Source organism: Leptonotus elevatus, chromosome 10 (assembly GCF_054856555.1).
Source record: "Leptonotus elevatus isolate MCC_2025b chromosome 10, RoL_Lele_1.0, whole genome shotgun sequence".
NCBI classification, from domain to species: domain Eukaryota; kingdom Metazoa; phylum Chordata; class Actinopteri; order Syngnathiformes; family Syngnathidae; genus Leptonotus; species Leptonotus elevatus.
In genome coordinates this window covers 9,668,702-9,688,525 of record NC_141248.1, presented here as the reverse complement: position 1 = coordinate 9,688,525, position 19,824 = coordinate 9,668,702, and the positions used below count along the sequence as shown (strand labels likewise).

General features: G+C 37.4%; 2 protein-coding genes across 12 annotated transcripts in view; one reads left to right on the top strand and one right to left on the bottom strand.

The window, feature by feature from the left end:
• Positions 1-6: 6 nt before the first annotated feature.
• LOC147166961 (bactericidal permeability-increasing protein-like) lies at positions 7-8,920 on the bottom strand. Of its 2 annotated transcripts, none has more exons than XM_086087397.1 (16): positions 8,790-8,920; positions 8,065-8,172; positions 7,884-7,998; positions 7,031-7,162; positions 6,801-6,956; positions 6,662-6,725; positions 5,310-5,370; positions 3,003-3,094; positions 2,750-2,926; positions 2,600-2,659; positions 2,345-2,512; positions 1,393-1,460; positions 1,254-1,296; positions 1,110-1,173; positions 834-910; positions 7-325 (listed from the first exon to the last, which is right to left on the bottom strand). In XM_086087397.1, exons 2-16 carry the CDS (start codon positions 8,165-8,167, stop codon positions 284-286), a joined length of 1,422 nt encoding a protein of 473 aa, XP_085943523.1. In that variant the 5' UTR covers positions 8,168-8,172; positions 8,790-8,920; the 3' UTR covers positions 7-283. The 2 variants fall into 2 exon arrangements, with proteins under 2 accessions (XP_085943523.1, XP_085943524.1); XM_086087398.1 differs by having other exon boundaries at positions 8,817-8,866.
• An 8,346-nt stretch (positions 8,921-17,266) lies between these two features.
• Positions 17,267-19,824, top strand: part of LOC147166960 (band 4.1-like protein 1) — a 74,935-nt gene continuing 72,377 nt past the window's right edge. For 4 of the 10 annotated variants that reach the window (XM_086086306.1, XM_086086311.1, XM_086086308.1 and 1 more), the window contains exons 1-2: positions 17,269-17,593; positions 17,772-17,913. The gene's annotated coding sequence lies outside the window, so the exon portion shown is untranslated. Of the gene's footprint in view, positions 17,594-17,752; positions 17,914-19,824 lie in introns of those variants that run through there. The other 6 variants (XM_086086307.1, XM_086086304.1, XM_086086310.1 and 3 more) reach the window with 4 other exon arrangements.

The window sequence follows — 19,824 nt, the reverse complement described above, 5'->3', positions numbered from 1 at the left end:
TTGTCATATTTTGTTCATGATTTATTTAGCATGCTATTAAAATAGAACAAAGATTATTCCCATGTCAGCAGCACAGACGGTCGTGCTTGCTGTTTGGATGACACGAAGCCCACTGAAGAAAAAATATCACAACCCTCATTTAATTTGCAAGAAAGCGAAAACATAGTCATTAATTGAACAAAGAGAAACGGTAACAAATGTTGAGCAATAATATTGGTTTGAAATGAAGGCTGGAGATGTGCACGATCTATTTGTTATGAAAATCATTTGGGTGTCACTTCCATCACACTGCAAACTGAACATCTGTCCCAATCAGCATGTAGTCCTGCAGGAGAAAAAGGCAGACATTTAACTCATTCACCGCCATTGACGACTATCGACGTCAAAAATTCATGTGAACTTTTTCTATTAGTTAAACTTTTTTTCAATTTCATTAAAATGTTTATGAAAACGTAGAAAAAAAATATTGTACATTTATAACAGATATAAAATTTGTGATTAATCGTGAGTCAACTATTGAAGTCATGCGATTAGTTACGAATACAAATTTTAATCGTCTGATGCCCCTTATTTTAATTTTATTTTTTTAAATTAGGGGCGTCAGGCGATTAATTTGTTTTTATTGTAATTAATCACATGACTTCACTAGTTATCTAACGATTCATCACAAATTTTATATCCGAATGTACAATCAAATAAGTGAAAAAAAAAAGTTAAACTAATAGAAATAGCTCAAATGAATTTTTGACATCTATAGCCGTCAATGGCAGTGAATGAGTTAAAATATAGAAGACGGAAAAAAAATTTGGGACTGAAAATTCTGTCTTTCTGACCTTAAGGACCTGAAGGTCAGTGTTGACAAGCTTCATCTTTCCAATGGTGGGGAGCGGGTATCCCTTTGCAAGTTGAACTGCGGAGAAATGCATACATTTAAATGAGTTTAGAGAACAGCGTTTAGTCATTACAACGATATGGCAGTTGATCTGTATCAAATGTTCAAATATGAATATTTGTTCAATTGCATGGCAATTCCTTGTATACAAGTGCGTATGTTGAAAAAATGCACCATGTGTCTTGGGAGAACACAGTCTCATTTGGTAACAACTTACCATTCAGTTTGGGTAAAACAACCAATTTCAGGACGATGTTCAGAATGTTGTCAAGAGATTTGACCTGCATTTTAAGTTCAGTTTAGTTCCTCTCACTGACATGGACGATAAAAGCTGTAATTTGCATCTGAATCTAACTCTTACCTGAAAGTCTCCCACATAACTTGTCCCCAGGGTCAGAACCATTCTGTGCAAATGAAGCAAAATTAGACTGTGACGTTTGCTCTTGCAAGGAACTTTTGGCCTCTTCGAAAAAAAGAGTCATTACTTTTTTGGAACTCACTTGTTCAGGGTGACATTTCCAGTTAGCCTCATGCCGCTAACAAACACTCGGGCGCTGACACTGGCCTCCTGGAAGGGGACAATGAATACAAGTTAAAAAAGTTTATTTTTTATTTTTTAAATAAATAACCAAAGATGAATATGGTGTATTAGGGCCATGTATAAATATATATACGGGCAGGGAAAATATTCAGAGACAAAAACTTGCGAATTTGCCACTTTATAAAGTGGAAGATTTGGATTTGGAAGAAACTTATGAGAAATACACGTAGTGTAGCTATAAACGAATGTGAGGATTCGTTGGTGGTTAATGGAACACTGTTTACAAAATGAAAAGGCTGGATGGAGACTGATTCATTCTTAATTTAAACTTTACTCGTCATACGCGGCAGCTAGCGCGGCAACACTTCCTGTTCCCCTATCAGCTGACTAACACTAACCAAACAGAAGCTAGCAAACGTTATATAAATTCAAGTGAATGACGGAGAGCAATATATTCGACTTATGAACTTAGCTACTTATACAAATGTACCCAAATGTATGAATGTGTAAATAATAATTCTGGAAAGATAAATGTACAAGTAAGTATACATTTTAAAATATTAACTTAAATGCTTGATCCTCAGGGTGTGGACCTTCGCAAAGCGAGGCGTCTTTGTCTTCGGCAGTACGTTTCAAAGAGTGAATGCTTAACATGATATGGTTCATCTCTGCTAAAGCAATTACTATCTCCTTATTTGAAAACCCGACAGAAAAGTATTGGCACAAATATCTGAGTAGTACGCTACATGTATTTCTCGTAAGTTTCTGAGTTTTTATAAAACTTTTTATAAAGTCGTAAATCTGTGACTTTTTTCTCTCTGAATATTGCCCCCACGCTGTAAAAAAATAAATAAATATTTATACGTGGCCCTAATGTCAAAGAGTCTATTAATGAAAAGTATGTATCGTGCCATGTTAAGGACAAATAGCGGCGACAGTTTGGCGTTGGGTTGGATCGCGTAAGCCGTCACTGTGCTGGTGGCTTGAATAGTCGCGTTGTTCGGCTCCAAAGTGACGATGGGACTTTTCGCCGTCTTTACCAGCAGTTTAATCAACAAACCGGGGAAAGATTTGGCAATCTGAAAGTTCAAGGCAAAATGTATTGACAAATCACTTCCCCCTCCCCAAGTTAATCGTTTTGTGAGATTGACTGTATGTCCCGTCACCTGGGGGATGAAAACGCCAAATGTTCTGGTGTTGAGCCTGATTGGGGAGCTTTGCGGGATCTGCGGCGAGAGAAGCGGGAAGAGTTACAGATCAACGTGAAGGCATGAAAGAAGACATATTTGAAATGAGAACGTTGCGGCCCGGCCTACCATATCATCAGTAATGTACAAGCTCAGGGCTCCGGCTGTGTTGTAGACAAACGCTGCAGAGTTGGCGGTGAAGGCGGACAAACCAAAGTACAACATTTTGTTGTTCTGAGGCGGCAGACTGAAGACTGCAGCGGGGAATGGAGTTTCTTGATGCTTCTCTCTGTTGTAAAATTCCCCCTAAACACCAGGGAGGGGCTATCAGTATGTGTAACACAGACTTTATTACAATTTCAACCTTTAAACGTGGTTTTACCTTCAAGCTCAACCCTATGGAAGACTTTAAGATTGCAGGTGCAGTGACCATTGAATATTCAATCTCTGCGTACTTGTCCACTTGGGCTAAAACTGCAGGGCGGAAGAAAATGACTTGTTTAGTTTTGAGAAAAACGGGTTGAAAGTTTTGGTTTTTAGCAACTAGTACCTTAGGAAAAAGATATTGACTCTAAATTATTAGGAACTGTTAAAAATATCACTTATGTATAGAACACCTTAAAAAAATGTGGTTTGATATAAATTATCTTTGAATCTGGAAAAAAAAACTTTATGGTATTCAATAGGGGTGTTAAAAAAAATAATTCTGCAATATATCTCAATATTACAGCGCGCAATTCTTGAATGGATTCAATATGCGGCCGAATGGATTATTTATGGGAATATTCAACAAAACGTTAGGGTTAGGATTTACACATTAAGCATGGAAGAATGTAATATTAATGGAACATTAAGTCGTAATATTTTATTTCAGTGCTGTTCAAACATGAAACAGATTGCAACCTGAATTTTCAGATAAATAAATAAATTTTCATACAAATCTTACAGTGTACATGTCCAAATTTACTGATGAGTATTTTCTAAATTTGAGTAAAAAAAAAAGAAATCACAATCATCAATTTATAGATTCGTATCGGGATTAATCGAATCGAAACGTGACCTATGAATCGTGATTCACACCCCTAATATTCAGTAACAGACAGAAAGACACTGACGCTTCAATCAATATAGATGATATTGAAATCAATAGAGGTAGAGACGCCAACATTTTGGATGGAAAATCGGAGTTGGAAATCACATATGCAGTACATCAAAAATAAAAATAGCAAAAACAAAGTAAAGTATTCACTGGATAATAAAGCACTGTTCATTTTGTACAACATCATGATTGTTCCATATCCGACCTATTGTATTGAGGTTTGGGGAAACTCAGTCAATATTTATACTGCAAAAAAAAAAAAAGCCACAAGAATAGTCACTAGAAAGCCATTTAGAGATCCAACAAATCTATTATTTCTTCAGTTAAAATTGTTGAAATTTTATGAATTGGTAGATTACAGCATTTTGCAAATGATGTTAAAGGCGCATAACAAAACGTTGCCATTGAATATTCAAAAAAGATTTGGAAAAAAAGAGAAATTAACTACAATTTGAAAGGAACGCAGATCTTAAAAAAAATAAAAATAAAAAAGATTTAGGAACAGACTGATGGAGAGTTGTGTTTCAGTCAAAGGAATCAACTTATGGAACAATCTCAATAAATAAAGAACATCAAAGAATCTAATTCAAAAATTACATTAAAAAGAATGAATAAATCAAATCTTATTAAAGAAATATGAACGAGAGAAAGTTTGAACATTATGCCATTGTCATTTTTGTTGCTATGAATGTCAGAAATCATATTGTAAACCGAGTGCAGATGGGACTCGGGTCTTATTTCTGCTCCTTTTCATTCAACAATGAAGAATATTGTTTTATGTTGTCTCTTTACAAATGAATGAAATCAATCATTGAAATGAAATTAAACTTATCATAGATGTTATGCCTCAAATGCATTTGGTCACATAAAGAAAATGAAAATGTAATGATGGTTTCTACGCAGCTATGATATATCTGGCGTCAGGCCCAAACCCTGTACCCGCAAAAGTCACTTTTCAGGAAACCCCAAAAATGGCATGTTTGTAACATTAACATTACATCATCAAAGAGAGCAAGCCATTTAAAATACTTTATATTGGTCAATAATTTATTTGGAGAAAAACAAAAAAACATCCACATGTGTGGAATAACCTACAATATAGATTTGTGAAAAAAATGTGAAATTGACCAAATTGTGACTTTAAGAGATTTTGGCCTGAGGCCAGCGATATGCTGTAATAACAATTATTGTTTTCTATTCATTTCTTTTGTTGACATGTTGCCCTAGTGACAGCATTGCTCATCATTCTTCCGCACTTGAGTCAGAGGGAAATGTTATATCATGTCTCAATAGACCTTTAATGACAGCATCCATATATCTGGCCAAAAGGTGCCAAAAAATGTATTATATAGAAAGTCATTGTTTGTATTTGCTAAATTGCATATATTGTATGTTAATTACCTTTTTGTTGTTGTATAATTCTATGTTAAATATTTTCTCTGACGGAACAATTGGACCCCAGTGCGCTGTAAAAGGTCGACCCAGCACACGGGAAAAATATGCCCCCAAGTCTTGCCAACTGTTACCATCAAATCAAAAGCAGTACGAAATGGGTTCTGACATTCTCAAGACATTAATAGGGATGTGTACCGTTGAGCGTTTTCAGCTGAGGGTTCAAATCAGCCACGGCATTCGCCACCAGGGGGCAGATCTGAAATCAGATTATGATTCTCATTAGATTTGCGTTAGATGAACAGACTCAGTTGTTTTGTGTAGAAGCTGATTCCTATCTAAATGTCGGCATTGCTCGGCCACTGAAACAAATTACGTTTGGATTGCTGGTGCTCTCTGAACATCATCCATATCATATATTTTATAGACGGCGTATTATAAGCATCGTTTAGCCCTCTGTTAGCCACTGTCACACAAAAGAGGGGGGCCACTTTAGATTGAGGAAGCAAACATGGAGGAAGTTTGTTTTATGGTTTAATGCCAGACGAGTAGTTAGCAAATCTGCTTCTCACTTCTGAGGTTTGGGTTTTGAATCTCGGATCCGGTTTTCCTATGTGGAGTTTGCATGTTCTTCTGTGCTTACGTGAGTCTTCTCCTGTTAGCCCACTACAGCTCCAAAATCATTTCAGGTTTATTGAACACAATAATGTGTTGATGTGTTGGTTGTGGTTGTTTATCTATCTTTATGTGACAACGAGTCCAGGGTGTACGGTACGCTGCCTCAAACCCAGAAGTTAGCTGGGAATGGGTTCAGTTCATCTGTGACCCGATGAGGCTCGGCGCTAATTGACGAATGAATACTTTGCATATCTATGTCTTATACATTTGTGAGAAAATCTAGTGTTGCTATTTTTCAGAGATGGCAAATCCAGGTCCAGAAAGTAAAAACCCTGCCACAGTTTGGCTTTAGCCTCAGGTGCTAGCTAGATAGCTCCCTGGCTAGCTCCCCGGGTGCTTGTTTAACTGCTAGGGAGCTAGCTAGCTAGCACGAGGGGCTAAAGCCAAACAGCGGCAGGGTTTTTACATTCTGCACCTGTATTTGCCATCTCTGCCATTTTTGTATTATGCTACAACTTAAATACATTTCCTGAAAATAAAATCAAAATTCTGACTTTAAAGACTATGGGTCAAAAAGGTTTGGTCCTCTACTTGGGTCACTTTGACCCAACTTTGAGTCAAGAAATTTGTCTTTTAGTGTAAAACAATTCATAAATATTGGTCAGAAAAAAAAAGAAGGTAATTTTGTATAAAACAACCTAGAAAGTTTTGTAAATTGACCCATAAAGTGGATTGGTCCATTTTTGATCTATAACTGGGTTACTTATGACCCAACTGGTTTTAGAGTGTAAAGTCAGAATCCTGCCAACCGTTTTTTTTCTTCTCTTCACCGGCCCTAATCCTCTTCCATATAAATAAGATTCCCACTGGTAAAATATGATTCAGGATAAATCAACATGCAAGGGTACTGGTCAAGAGTGTAAAGTACTCACCTTTTTTTGTAGCGCGTTGCGCAATGCCTTACTGATGGACTTTCTGAAAAGATTGTACAGCCAGCTGAAATAAAGGAGACGCTTTGATTAATCTGCGTCAATTCTTCTGGACAGTAGTGCATAACCATGCATATTTCACCTGGCTCCACCGTGGAATTTGATGGTCACGCTGCCGACAGTGGCCTCACAGCCAACACTACTGACCTGAGGTCGACCTGTTTCATCACTTTTGATAGCGATGTCTTCTTTGATGGACAGTCCTTTCACACTCAAATCAAAGGAACCGCTGTCCTTCCTGTTAAGCCAAATGAGACACTGCTAGAGGCCAAACAAATGTTTCATGTACGGAGCACATCTTGTCTCACTCACAATATTCTGCGGTATTTGACCCTCCAGTTTCCCTTCATGCTGATGAAGGCGTTACCAATAGACAGTCTGACACCGGTCCCAGGCACCATAGCCACAGCAGAGGAAGGTAATCCCACAGCCACAATTTGCATACTAGAAGGAAGGTTGGAACTGTCAACAGGGCTGGACTGGCACAAAAAAAAAAAAAAGCCCTGGCATTTTGACTTAGGCCCACCGGCCTGACCCAGCCCAGCTCTTGCCAAACGTAGCTGTGCCACTGATGTTTATTGATGATGTTTCAGTTTGCTATCTATATTCAAAATGGATTAAGGGTCAGTCTCTTGTGGTAAAATGTGGGAAAATAATAATGAAAAAGCACTGCATCTGCCCCAAAATAGACCGGCCCACCGGGTATCTGCCCTGCATGCTAGATGGCCAGTCCAGCCCTGGCTGTCAAAATTAATCATATCATCATCATCATCGAGGTCATGTTTGCAAATGAGAATTAGTTCTTAAACATTTTTACCTGATTAAATTAAAAAATATATTCAAAAATGTTATCGATTAATCAACAAGTAATCGATTACCAAATTAATCAACAACTATTTTAATAAATGAGTAATCGTTTGGAGCCATTTTTTAAATGATCCAAATCCTCTGATTTCAGCATATTAATAGTAATTGTTCACTGATTTCTGTAGTCCTTCATGAAAGAAGACTGATTATCTTCTGTGTTGAATCAAAATAGGACATATCTGTAACATTGTACAACATCAATCTTATATTATAATATTCATTCGTGACAGCACTAAAATATGTACTCGGACTAGAAACAAATAAGGCCAATCTGGATCAGATCAATAGATGGTCTTACTTTGACAATCTGTACTGGACCTTGCCAATGACGGACACTCGTTCTTTCCCAGATATATCTGGGATTGTTATGCTTTGGAGTTTCTTCTGGATGTACGCCATCCCCAGTTGCCTGCCTATGGAGGAAGAACATTGGATCATCAAACTTGGGACTTTGTCGGTCTTTCATCTGCAAACCTTACCATATTCAATGCCATTATCTGTCAGTTTGACTCGAACTCCAGGATTGGTGCTTGACGTCAAATGACCGAAGGCAACCAACGACAGCCAACACCACAGGAACATGTTAACTGTTTGGGAGAGGGGGGAAAAAAAAGATGGAGAGGATTGGTAATGTGTGTGCACTCTGGAGAAGTACGACTCTCATGGGATGTCCGTTGTCAGTTTAAATTGGGGGGGGGGGGGGGGGGGGGGTGTAGTCACATTCATAACTGAGTGAAACCACATGACGCCTGTTAAATCAGCAGCCTGGCATTTAATTAAATTCAGATTAAAGGCCACATCCGCTGTCCGTTTTCAAATGAACAAAAGGGGGAAATGTATTTTATAAAACACACTGCGCATACATAACATAAACGACTCCCCATTTATCTATTTATCCATTCCGGTTCTTACAATTTAACAATATGACATTTTTTTTCCCATGAACAATATTCATGATGAGAATGGCTTTTTAAGTTAAATTATTGTGATTGCTGGCTAACTTACTAAAACCACCTTAAGAACATTTTCAAGAAGAGAACGACTGGCAGACGGAATGAAGATCAAAATAAAAAGGATTATAAAATGGCCCGCCAAAGTCTCATCATTTTGGCATGCTATCACTACCACCTCAGTAATTCAGATCATTTAAGAGGCATGTATACATACTATAATATCAGGGAAGCAATTTTAAGCTCAGACTGACCTGAAATAGTCGTTAACCGAGACTCACAGTTCCTCCCGCCGTGTCAGCTTGAGCTTCCAACAAGAAGACTGAAAGTGGAAGGACAGTACATGCCTCTTATTCACTCAATCAGGAACTGGACTTGACGAGGGGAATGTTCCAGATGAGGCAAACAACGAGAAACTTTGTATTTTACATTGTTGTGAAATGTTCAAGGCAAAGAAGCCCAAATTTCCCCAAAAAGTCTCAAGACCACATGGTGACATGATTACAGTCTGACAACTTTTGGATTCCCCCCCCCCCCCCCCCCCCCAATAAGTTTTGAACATTAAATCAGATAAACAACTTTCTGGAACTTGTGTTTAAGCACCATAGCAATTTTAATTGTAACGATTCAATATATTATTCTCATCCTATTTGACACAGTGGACTGCACAAGATGTCAATGCTGCTTCAGTTTATTGGGGTAATCTGATTTACATGGTCAAACCATTGAATATCTACGGCAGTTTTTAAAGGAATCGTGTATACACAACTTACTTAGTGTATGTTCAACTGTTAAACATATACAACAAGCAACCGTTCAAGCCGGTGGTATTTATAGTTTAGTCCATCACTAGTTGTCTTTTGAATTGCTGTACACTAGATTTCGGTGGCTTTGGAGGTGTCGAAGAGACAAACGTAGCGTGATGGCGACCTCTAGAGGCGTAGCGTAAGCAAGCATAGAGCATCTGCGTTTCACATTGGTCTGGTCTTGAGGAAGAAAGTCTGGCTCTTGCCTCATTGTTATTTGATAACAAAAAAGGTTAAAGAAGTTTCATTTAAAATAATTCATCGCATTTACCCTACTAAAGCTTATATTGTAAAAATGTTGAAAAACATTGATGTAGCTTCTGCTGTGACTCTCCGGAGACTATGGTTCATTTATTTTGGCAATGTCAACAAGTGACTGTAATAACTTATATTGATAAAGATTTGTTACTTTTTATTTTTGGAAGAATGTAAATTTTTGTTTTGTTGAAATTGAAAATAAATAAATATATATATTCATTTTGGAAGAATGTTATTTTTGGTTTTGTTGAAAGAAATGAAAAAAACTAAGCAAATATGTTTTTGTTTAATTTTTTTTATTTTTTATTAAATGTAAATGTATGGGAATTAAAGCTGCAATAAGTTAATATTGGCTCTCATACCTAAATCAAACGTTGTGGACTCAAAGTTTTTGCTGTATTTAGTTGCTGTATTGTGCACGTTTATTTTGAAGGTTTTGACAGATTCACCTCAAAGTACAATCAGGAGCTGAAAACGCATTTAAGCCATCTTTTCTGGGGGTGGGGGGGGGGGGGGGGGGCTTTCATTAACAAACTCAGGCTTTTTTATTTTGTCAATTAGATATTGTATGAAAAAAAAGCAATGATGACTATTTGTACTTGTGTTGAGTATAACTATATTCGTATAATTTTATTTGAAATGTATGTTTAGTTATCCCCCTAGCGTTTTTGTTTGATATTCATGTGTTGAAAGGTACTTGTTCGATGTACCTGATTTTTGATTGTGAATTAAAATGATAAAATAAAGTTTTTTTTTTGTTTTGTTTTTAAAGCATACGGCATCTGCATTTGTCTGATAAATGATGATGATGATGATGATGATGGTACGCATAACTTCAACACCACGATTCATTTAAATTGTGTCAGCGACTCAGCCCTAGTGCGTGTGCGTGTGTGTGTACGTGTAACACTAAAAATCCATTCTAAAATTCTTAACTAAAATAATGGCTAAACAAATCAAAATAAATTGTGCAGTAACTGTTATTTGTCTGTAATGCCAATCACCCACGAAAACTAATTTTAACGTTTCTGTATGAACTCAAGTATAAACGACAAATGCTTGTATGATTCTTATTCCTTGCCGAGTCGGAGATGTAATCTAAGTTCAGATGTAGATGGAACTAAACCGACGTGTGTCTGTTCAAAATGGCTACTCCGTGCATTAAAATGGATGCTTCAACTACCCCACCACTAGGGGTCACTACAGACTCACCTGTTGTCATTTCTGGCTCCAGAATAATCAATAAATCATTGAACTTTGACGGAGGAAATCATTGTTTTATCCTTTCACATGAACCCTTGCCATTGAAAGCAACGAGGTGGCAATGATCTCAATGCCAATTGTCACCACTTTCCACCCCAGTAATCACCTGTAGCTTGTGACAAAGTTGACGTTGATGGTGGTGGCGTCGCTATCGTCTTAAGAGGGCTGATATTGCCGAGGTCCGTGACAACAGGCTGTTTATGTTTTGGACAGATGAGTGCCAAGAAAGGGGTCACCTGGTTCAGGATGTCACGGCGTGTTTCCTGTGCAGCTGTGAGGGAGATGCTTTGCCTTCTGGATTCATCAGAACTAACATGCATGGCGGAACATGACAGTCTGCTTTGCCACTGACTGACCTCTGATAATATGTAAATCCTGAACTACATAGGCAGCAGAAAAAATGTAAACAAGTTAGATTTTTTTCTTTTCTTTTGGAGACTGAAATTTGGACTTTATTTTGAAATACAAAAAAAAAAAAAAAGTTTTTACACATGTGGTCATTCATCTTGGGAATCTTAACTCATTCACTGCCATGACAGCAATAGACGTCAAAAATGTATTTGAACTATTTCTATTAGTTTAATTATTATTATTTTTTACATTTTTGTTAAGAGTATGAAAACCTAGATTTGTTGTTTTGTACAAAATATATATACATATATATATATATATAAAATTTGTGATGAATTGTGAGTTAACTAGTGAAGTCATGCGATTAATTAGGATTACAAATTTGTATGGCCTGATGCCCCTAATTTTTTAATAATCTTTTCTTTAAAACATTTTTTTTGATAATCTTTTTTTTTTTTTTTTAAAAGAAAAGATAATAAAAAATTAGGCGATTACAATTTTAATCGTAATTAATTGCATTTTTATATCTGTTCTAATACAATAAAAAACGTTTTAGGTATTCATACTCTTGTTAACAAAAGTGGGAACATTGTTAAACTAATAGAAATAGTTCAAATGAATTATTGACGTCTATAACCGTCGATGGCAGTGAAAGAGTTAAAAGGCAATCATGGCGTCATCACGTCACCTTTTTTAAATACTGTATTATATCATTACATATTTACAAAAAAACAAACTATGTCGTTGTTAGGAAGCTGCTTTATTTATTTTTTTAAATAAAGGGGAGATAAGACACCATGTTGTAGCCACAGTGCATTCCACCACTAGAGGAAAGTTCATGTGATGGTGGAACAAATGGAAAGAAGGAAATAGCCCTGTCCGGGTCAGCAGATAGCAGGCAAGGACAACAGGGTGAAAGCGTCAGACGGGGAAGGGACAGGATGCTGCTGATGTCCTTTCAAAGGCACTGGGAATCAGCAACTGGTCTCAGTTATTCATTCCAGTGCACACCAAACGTTATCACATCAGTCGGATCATTGTGAGCATTTTGACTGAATTATAGCTGAATACTAACACTGTGAGATTGTTTTAGTTTTAGGAACACCTAAAGAGGTGAAGTTAACCCCCCCCAAAATAATCTTAAATATATTGTATGCGGCCCCAGTAGGCTAAACAGCATTCTTATGAATGTTGCGTTTGTGAAATATGAATTAAGTAGCTAAATCTACCCATTTTTGTCTATCTCAAGGCCAATTGCTGTCAACTGCAAATGACATTACAGTTTCTAAGGGCTCAGGTCACAACCAATCACGGCTCACCTGTTTTGTGAGTTTGGCAATGTGATGTTTGCAAGATGAGCTGTGATTGGTCGTTACCTGAGCACTGAGCAACTAATGCTGCGTTCGAGGAAAGTGGGAAGTCGGACTTCCAACCAGGAAGTGTGTACGGGAACGCCCACTTGAACTTGCAAAGTTGGAAAAAAAAGTATCCCGACTTCACCGACGGACTAAAATGTGACGTCACTGTACAATGGCGACCCCTTTGGAAAAACAGACTGTGAATGGTAAAACACCGTGAATGGTAAAACACAATTTACTCGAGTATAAAACTAGATAGCTTTCTTCATTCATAAATAGTCAACATTAACTTTGCGTAACACAGTATGTGACAGTATGCTGCAATCTCCCTGCATGAAATTATACAGTTAATTACTGAGCTGTATGGAATGATTATGAAATAAGATAAAAACAATAAATACATCAAAATTGCGAGAAGGCAAGTTTGCTGGGGGCCACTATCCGCCATTGTAGTTTTTTTTTTTTTTTACTTTTGCCTCAAACCTTTCAGGTTGGAACTGTGAAAAACCAACTTGGATAAATCCGACTTCCGACCATCCTCGAATGCTGCAAAAATAATGTAATTTTCAGTTGACAGCAAGTGGCAAAAGGGCCGCCACCTGAGAAGGATAAAAACAGCATTTTTCTGCCTTATTCAAATTTCACAAATGCAATATTAATCCGAATAGTGTATTTATTTAGATAGTGGGGCCACATAGAACAAATTATTGCAAAGAAAATGTTTGTGCTGACTTCCACTTTAATATGTAATAAATCAAATATTTAGCCAAATGTAGGAAGAGATTTTCAACATTATGAAATTACTTTCATAATTAATTTTTTCCCATCTTTTTATTTGTCTCTCTGACTGGAATAAATCCTGAGGTGATTATGCATCTATTTGTATTTCTGGCAAATGTTGATTTATTCGAACAACTGGTATTTACAATAAAATCACATTTGTTGGTAGCAATTAACTAAGAATTTTCTAATTGCATGACCTTTCATCTGTATTTTGTCCGTACAATAATATTGACTGCATGTCTGGAGGAGGTTGAGGGAGATGGAGCCAGTTGTTGACTGATGGATATATTGATTTATTAGCTCTTTGGTCCAATGACAAAAGGAAAGCAGTCCAATCCTTCACCAGACATTAAGAATATGATCGCAGTGATGATGTTTATACCCGTTCACTGCTCTTCATGACATTTGACCTAACGTCTCACAAGGTGAGGCTACTTGCATCAGGAAAGTTGAGTTTTTTTTTTTTTTTTAGAGAGAGCTCAGTGTTGTTTATTCTGTAATTTTACCGATTCGACATGTCATCATCATTGCTCTTTTTTTCCCTTTAAAAATAAATAAATAAATACAAATAAAGGAAAGTTGAGGTAAAAGACGAACACGAGACATTTTATTCTTGGTCTGACTGCAATAAATCAAGGGTCCTCCATTTTCATCCGATTTCCTTTCCTACGGCGGTGGTGTAACCCGAATTTCAGAATGAGTGTTATCAGTCCATCACAAACCTATGCCAACAAGTCATATTACATTCAATATTTGTATGAAAAACACTTATAAGCCATAACATTTAAATGGAAATTTGACAACATAATCCTCAAAATAATCAGTTGCCGTTCATAGCACTTTCCAGAAAGGTTATAATCATATTTTTTTTTATGTATTCTGGGTGTGTACATGTAAAGAACAGCCAGCCATTGTCCATCATGGAGGATGTTGTGTTCATGAAGTGACATGGCACTGACCCCAGTCTATATAGCGAACTACATGTTGCTCCTACTTTGGTTGATGTTTGTTTGCTTTTTTTATTGGATGATTATGTTCGACACCTTTTCAGAGAAATGGGATGATGGGAGCATGACAGATAACCTCGGCAGAGGCCACAGCTCACCTCTTTTGGCACCTAATGCCAAAAGACAGTGAATTGCAAGCACACTTTGGAGTGTGTTTGCCAACTTCTAGTGCCCCAAAATGACTTCACAGATCTGCTGGGTACACAAATAACACCCTGTCATCTTCGAGGCCGGTTATGGAAAATATCACTCGCCTACTCAATGAGGAGGAAGACGATGCCCTTACAAAACAAATGGAAAAAAAATACAATTAGGCTACTGTATAGATCAGTGGTTCTCAACCTTTTTTCAGTGATGTGTCACCTGTGAAATATTTTTTTTAAACCCTTAAGCACACTGTAAAAAAACACTGTAAATTACAGAATTTTACTTTTTATTTTACATGTTCTTCTGTATTTAAAAAATATTAAATTTACAAAAATAAACTCTGGTTTTACATGTCAAATGCAAAATAAAATGAAATCACTCTAACTGTAAAAATGCACAATATTTCTGTTCTTTTACGAAAAAACCCCTAGAAATACATATATTGATTGTTAAAACACGTTCACAAATGTATCGTAATTTCACAAATATTTGTCTGTTATTTAATGGAATAAAATGTAAAATTCACCTTAAAAAATTTAAAACAAAAAACAATTTTTTTTTATATTTACTGAGAAATTAACAGTAACAATATGTAATTTTACCATAATTTCTATATTAATTTACTTTTTTTTTGTTAAGTGAAAATAACTACAATATCTGTAATGTCCTAGAGGGTAGCATTCATTGTATTAACATTTATTTTGAAAGGACATCTAATGAGATATAGGTAAAAGGGAAAGTTTGAGAGGGTGACAAATACGCAAAGCAAAGAATTGGACTTACGGATGCTGCCTCTGCTCAGGCATCAGCACTACCAAGTATACATTTCATGAGATCTAAAATTATAATTACCAGTGACAGTGTGGATATTGTCTGGTATCCCTGAGGTTGTGGGTTCGATCCCCTTGGTGAACATGTTGAAGTATCCTTGAGCAAAATACTGAACACCGAATGCTGTCATCAGAAGGTGAACAACTATAGTCAAAATGTGAAGAGGTTTGAGAGCCTCATAAGGGGGAAAACTGCTATATAATTGAATTACCCTAACAGTATACTGTTGCAATTTTAAACCCAATGTCTAGTTTTTCAACAGTTATTGGCCATGTTTTGAAAGATAAGTCACATTATTATTTTTTGTCTATATTATTATATTGCTGTAGTGTATGGCATTCCTGAATGTACGTCTGTTACGTGATGACGCAATTGTAAGTGACGTTGTGTACCGAAGAAAAGAGAAATAAAAAAGGCAGCAATGAGCGCAATGCAAGTCTGGTCTGCTCAGTGGTGTTAATATAAGACAAAAACACTACAATTAAATGCAGTTACTTGTTAAAAGTAGAGTTAACTGTACTTTAATTATGTAAAAAGCGTTTTTTACGAGAAAGTAATTTTCTGTTATTTTCAAAGTATTTTTATTTTTCACAGTATTTTTCTGGCGCACCAGCTGCTGTTTTTTTTTAAAGCTTTTTTTTTTCCTATTTTTTTTTTTCAAGTGTAGTAGTTAACCAGTGCAAAGCATTTTGGATGAAAAAGAAAAAGAAGAAAAAAGTAGGGATGCACCCAAATGAAAATGTTTGTCCGAAACCGAAAACCAAAAATGAAAAATGCTTGGTCGAAAACCTAAACGGCAAAAAAAAAAAAAGCCAAGTTTTACTATCATTGCATTTATTATAATTAATTACAATTATAATATCATAAAATATTTATTTAGCACTGGCATTTTAACAAAGCACAATATAAATTGAAATGTGCCCACACCGCAGACATGTTGGCTAAAGGTACATTAAACACCAAACGAGGGTTGAGCATTTTCTAGTGGTGTGATTGCACTTTATAGTCAATAGCTCGCACTTCGCACAGGCTGGCATGGATGCGTGCGGCGGGACAAGGTGCGGCATTCACATATTCACCAACGTTTAAAAATAAAAAATAATATTTGTTACCACCAGCTAATCGGCTTCAGGATCAGACTGCAAAGTCACACACAGCGTCCTGTATAGGTGTGCCGCCACCCTGAGATAGCAGTAAGTGTTTCCGTGTTTAAAACTGTTGATAGCAATAATGCTAGCATTAGCTAAAGTATTTAGCACGGCCACCGGGATGCCGGTGAAAAAGTGGAAGCGTTCGAGGGGCTCTTATAAAAAAAAAGAAGGGGGGAAGGCGCTTCGAGAGAAAGAGTGGCTCACCTGTACTGCAGTACACGGCAGTTTTGTCTTATTATACACCAAGCTACGCCCTTCTTTCTCAGGTATGCGCAATGGCCCCGGGAGCTGCTGCGACCGACCAGTACAAACACTCACACGGTGAAAAGCCAGCGAGAAGAAAAGGCGGACACTCACCCCCGCGTTCGCTGTTTAATTCAAACAGACGCTTGCTTGCAGCGTTTTTTTTTGTTTTTGTTTTTTCGCTTGCGTTACCACAATATCCTATTTCGGCAATATTCTTTCGGCTTGAATTTTATTTCGGCCGAAATTTTTCGGTGGCAGAATATTCGGCGCATCACTAGAAAAAAGGTTTTCATTTTGGAACTGGTTTGAACTTTGACCGATAGGCTACATAGCCCCACTTTGTATGGGTAAAAAAAAAAGCGAACATTTTACATAAGGGTAAATAAATAATTTAGCAATGATTATCAACATAAAGAAATGTATAGTGATGTATAATAATAATAATAATAATAATAGTAATAATAATAATAATTCCTCTTCTCTTTAGTTGTCGAACTCCGAAACAGCCGACAGCACCACCAAAGCATGGCCAACATCCTGCAAATCACCTGCAACTGATACCTGCACGCAATATGTGCTCTTGAAAAAGATGACTGCGGTTGCAGTGGCTTTTGTGCAGCTAAATCCAATCACGCGAAGGCGAAGCTTGTGATGTTTGACTTGATGATGCAATCAAGGGGAAGTGTTCTGACGACATTGCGCGAAATGACAGCAAGCCCTCTGATGGAAGGTGGACCTTTTAAAATATTTCATTTAAAAACAAGGTGCGAACTTGAAACATCGGAATAGCCATTTATCGGTGCGCAACTATTGCATTTGACACACATGTCATGGATTGTTTGCACCCTGGTCGAAATGTGAGTATACTTGCGGGTGGATAGCTAGACGTACATTTATTGAAAAAAATAAATAAGAATGTTTAATGCATTCCGCTCCAAACTCAGAAATTAAATGCATGCGTCGTTTTCCCTCCTGCCTCTCCATCTGACAGCGTCCCTCCCTCTTTTTCTCTCCTCCTCCGCGCTCTGTCATTAGGCTATTCACCGGCTAAACACGCACGCACGTACGCAAGCTCCCTTTCTTTTTTTCCGTCACCGCGGAGGAATAAACGCTGAGGAGTGACTTAAGCCGTGTGCGACAATCACCCCGCTCTCCTCCTGGATGTCGTTTAAACAAGGTATGTTGAATTATGTTTTCCCTCCCCATTACGTGCATATGTCGTCATCAAATCCGCCTTGCTTATGTTAGATGGCTCTCCGAAATGATTTATTCTTATTGACGCATTTATATCAACAATTGTGATGTTATGCTGCGCTTGTGCTATTGCAGTGCAGGGAAAAAAAAGAAGAGGCTCCACTGCTTTTGCAAAATTGCCCAGTAACGTGTGTGGACTTTGGCTTTGCTTGTTTACTGACCTCTACTGGAGGAGGAATGCCATCGTGGGAATTATGGTGCTTATTCAGTGGCAACATTTGGAAGGTCTTTGTGAGCCCACTCGGCCCCGATTTGTGTTGACATCATCATGCGGGCTGTCGGAATCTTGCAGGGTCAACTCTGCTCTCTTCGCTCTTGCCTTTGCATTGTCATGGCCAAGTTGTGTGCGTGTTCTCCGATCAGCTGTTTCAGTGTGTGCCGAAGCCTGTCAAACACACCCACTTGTAATTACACACACCCACATGAACACACACACTCACGCACTGTTGGGACATGCAAGCAGCGTGGTGGGGAGAAATTGCATTTGCTGTTTTGCCTACATGCTCAGGCTTGTTTTATGGGTGACGTCCAATGCCTGTTTTGGTTGTTGTTGTTGTGGACCCCCCCCCCCCCCCCCCCCTAATATAACTCTCCATACATAGCTTCTTAGAGGTTTACATGAGCACGTGTACAACTTTGGCTTTGGATTTTTTTTCATTGGTGCATGGGCTCAAGGTTTCTTTGACCAACATCCAGCCATTATTATTTGTCGTTTTGTCGCCGTGGGAAGGGAGTGCGCACAACGGTCGGAGACATGTGCCGATTGATATTTATTGATTGGGGCGACCAGCCACCTGCACGAAAATGGACCATGGCCCCTGGTGTCAGGTGTCTGGTCGTCTCTTTCATTATCTATCTCTGCCAAGTATCAACCTATGTTTGCAAAGGTCTTCTTTTAATTACATGCAAAATATGCTTTCATGTAAAATAAGTGAAAACATGTGTCTAAACAATTACATGATTACTAACATAATTGTCAATTATTTCGACACTGACAGTGAGTAGTCACTGACAAGACTTTTATAAATGGGGGCCGGGGGTCAACAATGCTTTAGGGTATCCAAAGATCATGCCAAATAATTTGTTTAATAAAAAATTAATTTAAATCAGAGTCTCTAAATAATGAAATATATCTAAGTAAATATAAAGCATTATATTTTTATTAACAATGGAAAAAAAAACATTCAAAGTCCATGAACATGAATTAAATTTGAATGCACACATTTGTTTAGTTTAATTTATTTCAGGAACAAATCACATTTTGTACCCTTATTTCGTTTTCCACGCATCCTATGAAAAAAAATCTTTCCTCTTTATTTACAGCCACATCATGTTATTAATGTTATTAAATCCCCCAATTCTAGACTAAAAACGTTAGGGCATATACATACTAAGTGTTAAGTATTCTTCAAGTTGTTTTGTGTGATGTTTAAATATCTTATTTTGAAATCTATGCTTTTAATTTGGAAGGCCGCTCCGTAGTTCTGTTTCCTGTTTCACATCTCTGTTCATCATTCGGCTCATGCATTTATATTTAGCTTGTGCAAAACAACGTTAACTTATTGATGTCCGTCCAAAATGTTGGTACAACCCCGCACTACATTATTAGTAAAACCTACCATTGATATGGAGCCCACAAACGTTCTGCGTCGGCGCAGGTCTCTGCTCCACTGAGTACGTTCGTTACATGATTAATTTCATTGCCCAATTGCATTGTTTTCAGACAGCAACACACAGCAGACACACACATACACGACGCGTGCTGTCTGCTGCATCAGCTTTGCCCCGTCAGTGTGCATTTCACTCATGCCTCTAACAGCCAAGAAAGCTAACA

Coding starts and splice junctions, on each gene's coding strand:
- LOC147166961 (XM_086087397.1), bottom strand. CDS start 8,167: ATGTTCCTGTGGTGTTGGCTGTCGTTGGTTGCCTTCGGTCATTTGACG. Junction 7,999..8,064: donor AGATAATGGCATTGAATATG/GTAAGGTTTGCA, acceptor CTTCCTCCATAG/GCAGGCAACTGGGGATGGCG. Junction 3,095..5,309: donor TCAGCTGAAAACGCTCAACG/GTACACATCCCT, acceptor TCCGCCCTGCAG/TTTTAGCCCAAGTGGACAAG.